Here is a 13,365-nt window from a genome sequence, read left to right on the forward strand (position 1 = left end):
GCTTGTATCTGACTTATTTCCAGAGCCCGCTTACCATTCAGGATAAGAAGTCACCTGGTCTTTGTTATCATAAAAATCCTTCCGAAAACAGGAAAATCGTGCTCTTATTGTAATCTTGATTTATTCTTTACTAGTCTAACAAAACCTACCTCATGAAAATGATTCTTATTCTTCCTAGTGTTTTAATGTTCATACCTGGTCAATGAAGAGATTACAAAACTCTTGTAATAAGACTATAATCCGAGCAGGAGTATTATAAAACTTGGAGTGGCTCCAGATAAGATAGATGGTATGAAATAATGGGGTGATTAAAATGAGGGTTTGCGGGAAATCCTTTTCCTGGAGATCTTGAATGTGCCTTCTTAAGGGTCGCAGGTGTAGTTCTACATCTTGGGCTTCCAGGAGAGCTGAAGACAAGAATAGTTCAGTTTGTTGGCTGTACACTTTCACAGGTTCAGGAAAGCCATGTCAAACATGCCCATATTTTCTTTTTCATGATACCATCAACCCAGGAGCAGCTTGTAACTTCAACACGCAGGAGAGGACTGGTCTAGTTACTCACAAAGCAGAAGTAATTGTGTCTGAAGACCCAGAGGGAAGAAACTTCAGAATTTACAAGGTTTTCTCCTCATTCCTGCGGGAACGCTGGGGGAGCTCAGCATCAACATGCTGCTGCCTTTCCTTTAGGGCTTGGATTAAGGGAACTCCTCTGAGTATGGTCTTACCTAATGCCATTTCCTATGAGGGGAGCTGAAGCAGTGATTGGGAAATCTTCCATTACATTATTACCTAAGATTTAACTGTTAAAATGACTATGTGCAATGCATAATGATGATAGCATAATGCAGAAATGATGATAGCATAGCACTGTGAACGGGCCTAGATGAACTTAACTGTAAGATGGTTAATTTTATGTTGCATGAGTTTTAAAAAAAAAAAAGAACCCATTCAGCATGACAGGAGCAAGGAAAACATTTCAAATGCTACAGATGTAGAGACAAGAGTCAATATTTTGAAGCTGCTAGTGATTGCATTGCCAACTCTAAAGATTTTTTTTCTGGGTTAAAACTGGTTATTTTCCTCTAACACACTTCGCTTTGCTTCTAAGCCTGCAAATACCTTGATGAACAAAATACAAGTTGTTTTATAAAGGTAAGGAATGAAGCTAAATTTTATTTTCTGATGTGATCCCAAAATTTTTATGTCAAAAAAACAAATAGGCTGGGCACTTGTGGCTCACGCTATAATCCTACTCACAAGGTTGAGATCTGGGGCTAAGAAGATGGCTCAGTGGTAGAGTACTTGCCTTGCATGCATGAGGACCTGGGTTCAATTCCTCAGCACCACATAAGCAGAAAAAGCCGGAAATGGGGCTGAGGCTCAAGTGGTAGAGTACTAGCCTTCAGCTGAAGAGCTGAGGGACAGCGCCCAAGCCCATTCGTTCAGGCCCCATGACCGACAAAAAAAAAAAAAAGGTTGAGATCTGAGGATTGTGGTTCAAAACCAACCTGAGCAGACAAATCCAAGAGACTCATCTCTCCTTAACCAGCAAAATTCCAGAGGTAGAGGTATGGTTCAAGCGATAGTTTTTGCTCAAGGCTGGTGCTCTAAGGGAGAGTGCCCTGGCTCTAAGTTCAAGCCCCAATACTAGTGCACACATGTACAATATGTATGTACGTACATATACATACATACATATACACACACACACACACACACACACACCTTGGTGATCTTTCAGTCATATCAATCTACTTCAAACATACTAGTTGAATCCAACAACAAAACTTACAAAAAAAAAACCCAGAAAATTCCAGAACTTTTCTGATTTATTCAGGTTTTGAAATCCATGTATTTCTGTCCGTCTTAGTTCCAAACTCAAATAACTGCATTTAATAGGTAAGTGCTTTTACAATGTGCTAAGCCTGCTGACTTTCTGAGTCCCAGGTAGACCTTTGAAACAGGTCTTCTACCAGTCCATGTGTATTTAGGTCATGTATTTCACTGTGAAGTATTTTCTAGCAATCCTCAGGCCTCATGCCCATTAGGCTCCCAAAACCCTTGGGACTCATTCCTGTAGGAATTCTGTGCACAAGTAATGCCAACCACCTCTGTTTATTGAGGGCAAACTATTACAAGCCTAGAGCCTGGATAAGTGTATTTGAAACCTCATTCCAGTGATTTGCAACCAGTGATTTTTTGCCTTTGGGAACATTTATAATGTCTGAAAATAGGTTGTTTTGTTTTGTTTATTAGGAATGGTTGGTGGCATCTATGGTAGAGACCTTGGACCCTATGGCAAAGATCTTGCTTACAATTGATAATAATGTCGAGTGAAAAATACTGCTCTAAGTTCACACACTGATTCTGCCCAGAAAGCTTTAACAGGCCAATTTGGCCATTAAATACCAGAGGCAGAGTAAATTCAACATGCTTTGTAAGCAGAGTTCAGATAGCAGTTCATATATGACAAATACCCTAGACTGAATATTTCCCCTTAGGCCCTCTTTTCAAGCAGAACTCATGGAGAAAATCCTAAAAAGAGAGCAACACATTTTTAAGGGCACTATAATTATCTTCCAACCTTCCAAATGTCACATAAAGTGGGTGAAAAAGGGAAATTTCAAGTTGTTAAAACAAGCAAAAACCAGTATCTGTGTCAGTTTTAATTTTATTATTTAAAACTATTATTATCAGGTGTCAGTTGCTCACACCTGTAATCCAAGCTACTCAGGAGGCTGAGATCTGAGGATCAAGGTTCAAAGCCAGCCAGGGCAGGAAAGTCTGTAAGACTCTTATCTCCAATGAAGCACAGAAAAAGCCAGTAGTGGTGCTGTGGCTCAAGTGATAAGAGTGCTAGCCTTAAGCAAAAGGAGCTCAGAGACAGCACCTAGTACCAGTAAAAATTAAAAATAAAACTTTACTATCATATATATGTACACATATTTGTATAAACATGAACAATGAATGTAATCAGAAGTCAGGAACCAGGGAGAGTTGTTATATTTGGAACTCAAACTAGAGACTAAGAGAACAAGCAAAGGAAAACACGCACGCACGCACGCGTGCATTTTGTGTGTGTGTGTGTGTGTGTGTGTGTGTGTGTGTGTGTGTACACTAGGATTTGAACTCACAACTTCCCAATTGCTAGGCAGGTGCTTTATTGCTTGATCCACACCTACATCCTTTTTTGCTGGGGTTACTTTTTAGATGGGATCCTACTTCTGCTAGAACCAGCCTGGACTGTCCCCCTTCTATTCACACCCCCTGCCACAGCAGAAATTATAGGCACACACTACAATGCCCAGCATTTTCTGTTGGGATGGTGTCTCATGAACTTTTTACTCAAGCTGGCTTCAAACCATAATCCTCATAATCAATCTCTTTGCCTCCCTAAGAGTTCAGATTAGAAACATGAGCCACCATACACATTTGAGGATGAGATTTTTTAGCTGAATGTCTTTTTATAATTTTCCAATCACACAAGTTTAATCACAATGTCAATGGTGACTCTGAATGACTGTAAGCTAAATATCTGGAGACCCAGCACATCCAGAATCTAGTGGGTAAATAGACTAAAATCACAGCACAACTGCTGGTTTTCTAACCTCTCCCCAGAGCTTTCATTTTGCCTCTGCTAAATACTGAGGGCCATACCTTTCCACACACAGCTCCAGTTAAACCTTTAAGCTGAACCATGTCGGTAGTATAGGTAGAAAATAAAGAACAAAGGGTGAGAAGAATTGGCCACTAGAAGAATGAAGTGCAATCACGTCATGGTTATGCCCAGGGTAGCAAGGTAGCCAGGAGGCAGGTAAATGTCAAGGCTGAGCAGGGAGTGGGACCCGATCATGAAGAGATCATGACATTGACACTAGGCCCTGGAACATGAGTCTTACCATTTTCCACAGTCACAAAAATGTCCTTCAAAGTAGGAAAATAGCTGCTCTGTTTTGTTTTCAGGATCTTAACCATCTTGAGCACAATTGGAGTCTGAAGCTAATAAAAGAGGGAAAAAAATCCTTTAATAAATAGGAGCTGGATTAGGAAAATATTTAAATTATATTCCACTTTCACTCAATGTGCATGGTCATTAATACTCAAAAGCATATCTGATTTCAAGCTAAAAAAATCATTTTGATATATTTCTCCGTAAGCTTAGCTTGTACTTAGTATTTTTCAATTTGGATTTTCAGAAAAGTCCATTTCCATATTATATATGGAAACTATTAATTCCATATAAAATTTCTTGATCTGTTTCACAAAACTCTGAGGCATGTGAATGAACTAATTCTTAGCATTAATGCTGGTAGCAAACACTGGCAGTCAACTCTAAAGCTATCACCCACTAAGGTGAAAGAGATCAACGCCTCCAAATCATTTACGAAGACAGGATGGATTAAATCTTACATCCTCAACATTTTCCCACTTTTCTTTTTCAACTGCTACTAAATATTTCTAATGATCTCAAATGTCAAAATTTCTTCTAAAGGCAAAAATCACTTTTAACTCTCGTTCTCTTGAAATACATACCATATATGTAGCATCTTGGAGTCAGAGAAGACTATTAAATCTTATGAAGACAAACCTTTAAAATTGTTGGCTATCATTGCTTGGGAGAATTTATTCTACAGTTGGTTACTCAATTGATAAACAATTTTTAGGCTGGAGGCAGTGGCTCAAGCTTGTAAGTCTAGCCTCCTTGGGAAGTAGAGTCTACAGAGAATCAGACCTAGAATCTGACCTTGGCAAAAAGTTTGAATTACCCCTTCTAAACCTTCTGAAGCCTGTTATCCCACAGCTACTAACACAAGCATGATAAAGAGGATCAAGATCCAGCTGAGCCCCAGGCAGAAAATGAGATTTTATCTTGAAAATAACCAATGAAAAAAAGGCTGGTGGAGTATCTGGAGTGATAATACGCCTGCCCAGCAATCATGAAGCACACTGTTCAAAAGGTGGTACCAGCCCTCCCTAGCCAAGGGCTCTCTACTTACTTGATTGTAAGTACTAGATAGATTCTCCCTCCTCATTGTCCAGAAATCCAGCTCATATGAAGGTATCAAGTGAAGACCATTTATCAAAGGCTGTACTGAATCCCTTTCTATACTTTCTTGAATTTGATGTGACCATTTAATAACCACAGATTCAATTGCATGGAGTATTCGCCTCTCATTTGATGGTAGCCTGCAAATATTAAAATGACTAATAAGAGAACTCAAAGGTAATTTTAGCTCGATGAAGATAAAATGTGGACTATAGTTATTTTATACATCCTTATACCAGTTTTCTAAGTATAAGCTCTTCAAAAATCCATTATTCTCATGTCCTTGAGTTGTGACATCCTTTTACTCCATATTTAGCATGTTCTAGTGTTAAAAATGTTACCACAGCCTCAAAAAAAAAAACTTTAAAGGAAAACTATTTTCCTTTAAAAGTATACTTTGCAAGGAAATACACATTTTAAAGTTATGATGTAATTATAATATTTCTCTATTTTTGCATCTGCAACTAGTTTGGATGGGATAGTAAATGGGAAGGTTGTCTCTCCACTGTAACATGTTATGTGCTCCACAACATTACGTACTTTGTCTCTGAGTAATTCTGCTCCAGGTCAATGTTTTCTGCAACAGTAGGAATTGGTAGAAGAGTTCTTCTAGACATTTTGCCTTTAAAAATGTGCATCTTGGTTTTCATGAGTTCTAGGTGATGTTCCATATCTTGTGAGGTGAAACATGACCAGGATTTGTGATTGTTCTTATTAGAAAGAATTGGCATTAAGATCTACAGAAAAAGAAATGTTTTTAAATTTACAACCAAGGCGCTTCTCCAAAGATTCTTCTTGTCATATAAAATTGGCAACAAAACTACTTCATTTCATAAATACCCTCCTATGATATCAAATCTACAGAGAAGAGAGAATGAATGCTGAATCAATGCTTTTGATTTAGCAGCTGACTCTAACACTGCAAGAAATAAGTAAAATTGTTTTCAGTAAGTTGTAAACTGCAATCTTAATGACAACTGGGCTTGTTGGCAGATATATTAGTGAAGAGAAAAAAAGCCGAGGGTGGGAATCTTTCCAGCCCTGGGAGGTATCCCTATGGACTAAAGTTGAATTAGTTGAAAAGTTTCTTATTCAAGCACATAGACCTTTTCAGAGCTCCTTTCTCCTCCAAATAAGCAGCATCCAGGAAACTAGATATTCAAACGCCACTACAGTGTCCTGTTTACATTCAGAACCCCAGCATGTGTTACATTATTCATAAGAGCGCATGTTGGTTTAGGCATCTGTTCATTTTAAGGTATCCTTTCAGGCATCTATTCATTTTAAACTTTTTTTCATTTTTCTGATACATCTCATCCATTTTATCGCATTATAAAATTACAATTAGCTAAAATGCTCCAAAAACAGTTACTCTAATTCTTTAAAGGTATGTTGACAACACAGGATGAGTATCCCTTATTCAGAATGATTAAGACCAGAGATGCTTCTGACTTCAGATTCTTTGAGCTTTTGGAATATTTACAGATATATGATGATCTATCATATATTCATATATATCGTGAGATAAAGCACATATACCATAGAGATATGTGATGATATATATTATGAGGTATCTGGAGACTGGCACCCAATTTAAACAAAATTTATTTGTTTCACATTTGTGATATGTACAAAGCATAAAGGTAATTTTTCTCTTTTTTTTGCTGGTCCTTGGGCTTGAACTCAGAGACTTGGCACTGTCTCTGAGCCTCTTTGTGCTCAAAGCTAGCTCACTACCACTTGAGCCGCAGCACTACTTTCAGCTTTTTCTGGGTAGTTTATTGGAGATAGGCGTCTCATGGACTTTCTTGCTCAGGCTGGCTTGGAACTGTGATCCTTGGATCTCAGCCTCCTGAGTAGCTAGGATTACAGGCGTGAGCCACCCGTGCCTGGCTTCTTCCATATTTTTAATAACTTTTTGCATAAACAGAGTATAGAATTTTCCACTGTACCCTTGTTCACATTCAAAAGTGTCAGATTTTAGAGTATTTCGGATGTTGCATTTTCCTGTTAAGAATGTTCAACTTGTCTAGTTAACTAAAACAAAACTGAAGATCCACTTTGGTTTTCAAACTGGTATTATGTGAAACTGTCAACTGTTTGGGGGACAAAATGGTGTGAAGGCAGGCACTCTTTAAAGCCATTATTTGACTTGAATCTTTTGGATAAAAGAACACAGCAAGGCAGATATGATGTTCTGAATGTCTGTGTGTTCACAGCACATGTATGAGGAGACCATACCCTTCCTGTCAGTGGGCTGAGCCCCAGCCAATGGCTGGCATGTAGGTCCTAGGGGCAGAGCCCCCTGAATGGGGGGCCCAGGAATTTCATTTCTTTGACCAGGTGAGGACACAGACAGAATCAGAAACAGGAAGTGAACCTTGATCAGAAACCCAAATCTGTCTGCTCCCTTGATCTCAGCTCTCCAGTCTTCAGAACAACGAGCTATAAACTATTTATAAGGCAGCCAGTCTATGGCATTTCCTTATAGCAGCACTAATAGCAGCCCCAACTGTGTAGGACAGCAAAGCATTCTAGAAAACTGCATCCTGACAAACAAAAATCATGGGAGACCTAGTAGGGCATGCCTGAACTAGAGCTAGCACCTCCAAGACAATGAGGCTGTGTGGATGAGGGGGGAGGGAGTGAAGAGTTTTGGAAAATAGAATGAAGACATTATTAGGCTTGTTGGAATGACCGTGCATTCATTCGTCTGCCAGGAAACTACTTTCTAGATTAAATTTCTGGTACCAACAGATTTTGGAAAGTTATAAGCAAGGAAAATTTCTTCGTCAACACTCATGTACTAGGGTCTTTAATTTTCAGTCTAACATACTAATATACTATGATGTGGCCAACTTCTCAATTTGTTGTTTTGCTTTGTGCCAGTAAGATGGCTTGAACTCAGGGCCTTGCACTCTTGCTTTTCATTCAAGGCTGGGGCTCTACCACTTGCCAATTTCTCTTAAAGCATACTTGTGTACTGCATTGTAGAGAAAACTCCTATGAAATTCTGAGCCATATGTTTTGGAAAGCAGTTATTCAAGCAAAACTTTAAAGCATCTTTAAGATTATAACTTAAAACAAATAGGCCCAGGATTTGCTTGTTAATTGCAAGTGATTTTATCAACCAACTGTATACAAAGCAATGTAACTAATTTGAGGGCTTGGTTTACTTGGAAATTGTTGAGCTTTTGTGATTTGTAAGGATATATCTCAGCCTTCCTCTGAAAACCAAAATAATTTGGATGCTTACTAAGGAGACAGATGACTACAGATAAAAATCTAGAATAATATCTTCTTCCTCCCTTACCCTGCCTTATTTCCAGAAACAGTGCTTTAAGGGAGGATTCTACCCTGCTGATACTCTAGTCTGACGTCCAGCCTCCAAAACAGAAACTTTGCAACATCACCTCATATATACTATTCTGAGGAAATAGCCTCAACTACTTATGGAGCTTCCAAATCAGGCTGCCCCCGGACTAATCTCCTCCAGAGAACATGTACTACCATAACTGTCTTGCAGTAAACACACAGATTTCACTTCAGCAGTTGGCTTTGCTGACAATCACCTGAACGGAAGACATAAGGCTGAGAGACTGATTAATCAACAGCCTATTTTCTCAGTTCCCAATCCAGCTACCTCCCCTGTCCTTCAACACTAAAGGGAACAAATTACGTAGCCTACAAATATGGCTGTTTTCAGACTAAAAAGAAGTGCTAAAAATTATCAATGGATATAGTTAACTGACCCATTACTATCTAAAACCAGAACTCCAAGTAAATCAAGACCTAGGGACATTCTCTCCAAGAACCCCCCCCACACACACACACACCTTTCCTGCCACACCTACAGATGTGGAAGATGGCACTAGGCTCGCCCTACTCCCTGCCAGACCCATCTTAGCTTTGCCAACTGTGCCTATCATTTCTAGTTTGGCTCTCTGCCTCCCTGCTGAGACTGGATGCATTTACTGTGTGTGCTGCTGGGAATCCAGCCTTCAAGTTCTAACAACAGTATTAAACATTTCATGTTCAAAAAAACTTTTTTTAAGCCTGGTGCCAGTGGCTCACGCCTATAATGCTAGCTACTTAGGACACTGATATCTGAGGATTGTGGTTCAAAGCTAGCCTGGGTAGGAAAACCTGTGAGACTTCTCTGCAATTAACCACCAAAATGCTGAAAGAGGAGCTGTGGCTCAAGTGGTAGGGTGCTAGTCTTGAGCATAAAAGCTCAGGGACAGAACCTAGACCCTAATTTCAAGCCCCAGTAGCAACACAAAAAGTAAAATTCAACAGATTAAAAAATCTTGCTGGGAACTGGTGGTTCACACTTGCAATCCTAGTAGCTACTCAGGAGGCTGAGGATCTGAGGTTCAAAGCCATCCGAGGCAGACAAATCCTAGAGACTCTTTATCTTCACTTAACCAGCTAAATGCCAGAAGTGAAGGTGTGGTTCAAGTGGTAGAACATCAGCTATGAGTGAACAAAGCTGGGTGAAGTCCCTGAGTTCAAGCCCCAGTACTGGTATGTGCATGCGCATGCATACACATAAGCATACACACACACACACACACACACACACACACACACACACACACACACACACACACACACACACACACACACACACACACACACACACACACACACACACACACACACACACACACACACACACACACACACACACACACACACACACACACGAACAAACCTTGATGATTTGTTTCCTAAGCTGCCAGTGGTGAGAAGGCAGCATTCCAATTCCAATCGATCCCCTACCCATTCAAGATACTGTGGAGGGAACTCCATATCTAACAAATGTTTGTAGGTGCAACCGTGGGAAACTTCTAAAAAATTATAAAGGCCATATAGGTAAACCGTGTGCTGGTTTTTAAATATTACTTACCTTACAGATTATTTTTATATGTAACCCTGGCTCCAAAAGTGGGAGTCTCACTTGTCACATCCTGTTCTCCACCTGGTACATGTCCCTATTCGTCTAGAGGAAGGCATCACTGAAAATTACCAAAGCCAAAGACAGGTGGGGACTGGCTAAGTGGATTCTGGGGAAGAGGAAACAGTAAGAGCCAAGTCCTTGTGGTAAGTGTATGTCTTCTGAGGTTTTAAGGGAGGTGAGGGAAGACGGAATTACAAACTCCATAGACTTCACAGTAGTACTTCTGCTTTTCCATAAGGACCAGAACCAGTAATTCAGCTGCTCTAGGTGGAGCCTAAGATCCTGCATGGCTTACAAGTCTCCTGGTGATGCCAATACTAATTCCAAAAAATCAGCAAAGTCAAGTCTTAGTCTCTGTGTTTGGACACTTGTTTAAAGTAAAACAAGGAGCCAACACAGGGTCTGAGAAGTGTTCTGACTTGGGCTCTGTTACACTGAGAACAAAATGTAGGCAGGAGTTCCAGTAGAGGCCAATGCAGTAATACAGGGGAAAGACAGGGAGAAGCAGAGGAGATGGGGACTATGTCTGAAGATATGTTGAGGGTAAGGATTGTGCAGTTTCCCAATGGAATTCATATGAGACACCAAAGAAGATGACTGAAGTGTTCTGGCTTGCAAGGATAGAGTTCACATCACTAACCTCGGGATAAGTATAAATAATAGAAAGGGAAGGCTGGGGGAAAGACAGAAGTTCCACTTTGACCTCAATTACATAGCAAGTGGAAATATCAGGAAAGCAGATGACTCTCTAATTTTGGTGTTGAGGACAGACATTGTGACCATAGGGCAAAATTTAGGAGTCCCTAACAGAACATCACAAACTCCTCTCCATTGGCCAATTATATAAGCTGTATGTAGGTAGTAAGCCAGAAACCTTGCTTCTAAAAATCTTCAGTCATATAATAGCCTCATTTATACCAAACATAAGCCTCAAGTAAACCCAAGTAACAGTACATGATGTCCTTACTTTAGGCCAGCTGAGGGGGGAATGTTTACAACACCCCCATCTCAATCAATAAAAAGCACCTGCTTATCATTATGCTCTCCAGGAAGTGTAATTAGAAAGATAGAGGTCCTAGTGAACCCAGACTCTATTTGGAAAAATAATGAAAGCAAGAGGAGCTGGGGCATGACTCCAGTGGTACAGTGCCTAGAGCATGAAGCCTCTAGTTCAAGGCCCAATATTACTCAAAACAATCCAAAAAAAAAAAAAATCTGACAAATACGTTTGAATGTTGAAGAACCTAGTCAATTCAGATTGGCTTGTGGTTACTTCCATTGTTTGGAAGAGGAAGAATGAGCTGACAAGTAACCCACATGCTGGATATTATCATCAGTACTAGTTCATTTCACAAACAGCCTGAACGCCATCACTCTCCATACACAGGCTGGTTTCTACAGGTGCTTCTTCTTAAGCAACCAGAGCTGTCTCCAAAAATTCCAAGTGTCATGGGACGAAATGATTCAGACATTAAAGACAGACAACTACCTCATCTAGGAAAGTGATTACATGTCTAAGAGGTGAAGTGGGTAGCTCTCCAAACAGAACCATGTGAGAAAAATCATCGGCCCCAGTGCTCTCTTCAGCTATCTTCTTGGCAACATAAACAAGTTTATGTTTTGCATCTCTTGGAATCTGAAAGGAGAGCAAGGTAATTAGTTCAAACTCACTGTAGTTAACAAGAAGACTGCTATACGCAACTGTCGATAGAATAAAACCTGGCATGGTGCCCACCCAACCTGGTGGGTTCTGTTGTTTTTCCGTGTCCTGTAAAGGGTACACAATTTTCCTTGTTCTTTAATGAGGTTAATTTCACAGCCTTACTGGTGTGGAAGTATCACCTTTAAGGGCATGTAAGTATAACACAACACATGCTCACCTGCCATAAAAAAAAAAAAATCTCAGTGACATGAAAAATCTCAAGGACAGTGCGTAGGCCCTAAGTTTAAGCCCCAAGACTGCCAAAAACAAAAACAGTGAGAAAAGTAATACAATGTAGATTCTTTCCATCTTATGTTTTTAATCAGATTTTTCCTCTTTGGAAGTGAGCCAAACCAGAGATTAAACATAGGACCTACAGGTTAATTTGTATTTCTTTTCTCAAGGCAGAAAGGTGTTTGGTCAAGATATTTTTATATTTCCAGAACTACTGAGTTATTTCTGCTGCTATCACTCTATTTACTTAGCTTCCATAATAACTGGAGTGACATGTCCTATTGACTCACCTAAAAAAACAAACAAACAAACTTAAAACTAAAAGTTACCATTTAGGAGAGTACCAAAATGACGATCTCTCTCTCTCTCTCCCCCAGCCCCCACCCCATGAGCCTGCTCACCTCCTGGGAAACACGAATAAGCAGGATTTTACAGCATTAACCCCATGCAGGTCACCTCAACAGAGACTCTTGCAAACTTCACACAGGACCAACGCTAAATACAAATGCTGTACTTGGGGTAATACCACCCACCTGACATACCTAACATCCACATCCCAAAAGAAGAAAAGCAGGAGGGCGGGGAGGGGTAAAGGGAAAGCTAGGGGAAAGCAAGCCCTCCCTTCCCAGGTGGCTGGCACGCAGCAGGGCGTTTGGAGAGCTTGGCTCAGGGCTGTTCAAGGACCCAAGATTTCTTCCCGGGGGTGGGAATACAAGCGTGGTTCCTAGGCAGGCCAGGCCGCATCCAGGCTGCGGCTACTTTTGTTCTTCCTTTACGGATAAAGTTCCAGAACGACACCGGGGGACTGAAGCCTCCGTCACCTGGCCTGAAGGAGGCGCTGGCCTTTCTCACCTCCGGTTCGCCCGACCAGCTCGCGGGAGGGTCTGGGTCGGGTTTCAAAGGCTGGCTTTCTGGAGAACTAACTTCGGGCCGGGGCGCTGTCGGGGCTGGGCCGCCGGGCTGCGCGGCGGCTCCCTTACCTCCCGGGAGGCCTCGAGGCGTCCCGAGGCGGCGACGCCGAACACCAGGCCGGCGGGGCCGCCGCTCTCCACGAAGTCGCCCAGCACCCGCCGGCGCCGCTCGCTCTCCAGGTGCCGCCGCCACGTCTCCTCCCGCACCCCCAGCAGGTGCCGCAAGCGCGCGCCCAGGAAGCGCACGCGCGGGTCTCGGCCGAAAGTGCGCGCCCTCCGGGCCGCCGCCTCCTCCTCCTCCTCGGCCTCCTCCTCCTCCTCCTCGGCCTCCTCCTCGGGCTCCTCGGCCTCCTCGGGCTCCCCCGCGGCCCCCACCTCCAGGCCGGCCCCCGGGGCGAGGCGCACCGTCCTCCGCACTTCCCGGACGCCCCGCGCCTCCGGCGTCCCCGCGCGGGCTGCCATCGGCGACCGATCAGCGGGCGCGGTGAGACCGGCCCGCGAGGACGCC

The 13,365-nt window shown here is 41.9% G+C and overlaps 1 protein-coding gene across 1 annotated transcript in view; it reads right to left on the bottom strand.

Moving 5' to 3' along the window:
* Positions 1-12,864, bottom strand: part of Dnah11 (dynein axonemal heavy chain 11) — a 278,195-nt gene extending 265,331 nt beyond the window's left edge. The window contains 6 exon segments of the mRNA XM_069996108.1: positions 196-407; positions 3,900-3,999; positions 4,998-5,187; positions 5,588-5,784; positions 11,500-11,646; positions 12,799-12,864. Coding sequence (XP_069852209.1) covers positions 196-407; positions 3,900-3,999; positions 4,998-5,187; positions 5,588-5,784; positions 11,500-11,562 — 762 coding nt within the window. The 5' untranslated portion in view covers positions 11,563-11,646; positions 12,799-12,864.
* Between the last annotated feature and the right edge of the window lie 501 nt (positions 12,865-13,365).

This window comes from Dipodomys merriami, unplaced genomic scaffold (assembly GCF_024711535.1).
Source record: "Dipodomys merriami isolate MVZ:Mamm:240054 unplaced genomic scaffold, mDipMer1.0.p SCAF_5, whole genome shotgun sequence".
NCBI classification, from domain to species: domain Eukaryota; kingdom Metazoa; phylum Chordata; class Mammalia; order Rodentia; family Heteromyidae; genus Dipodomys; species Dipodomys merriami.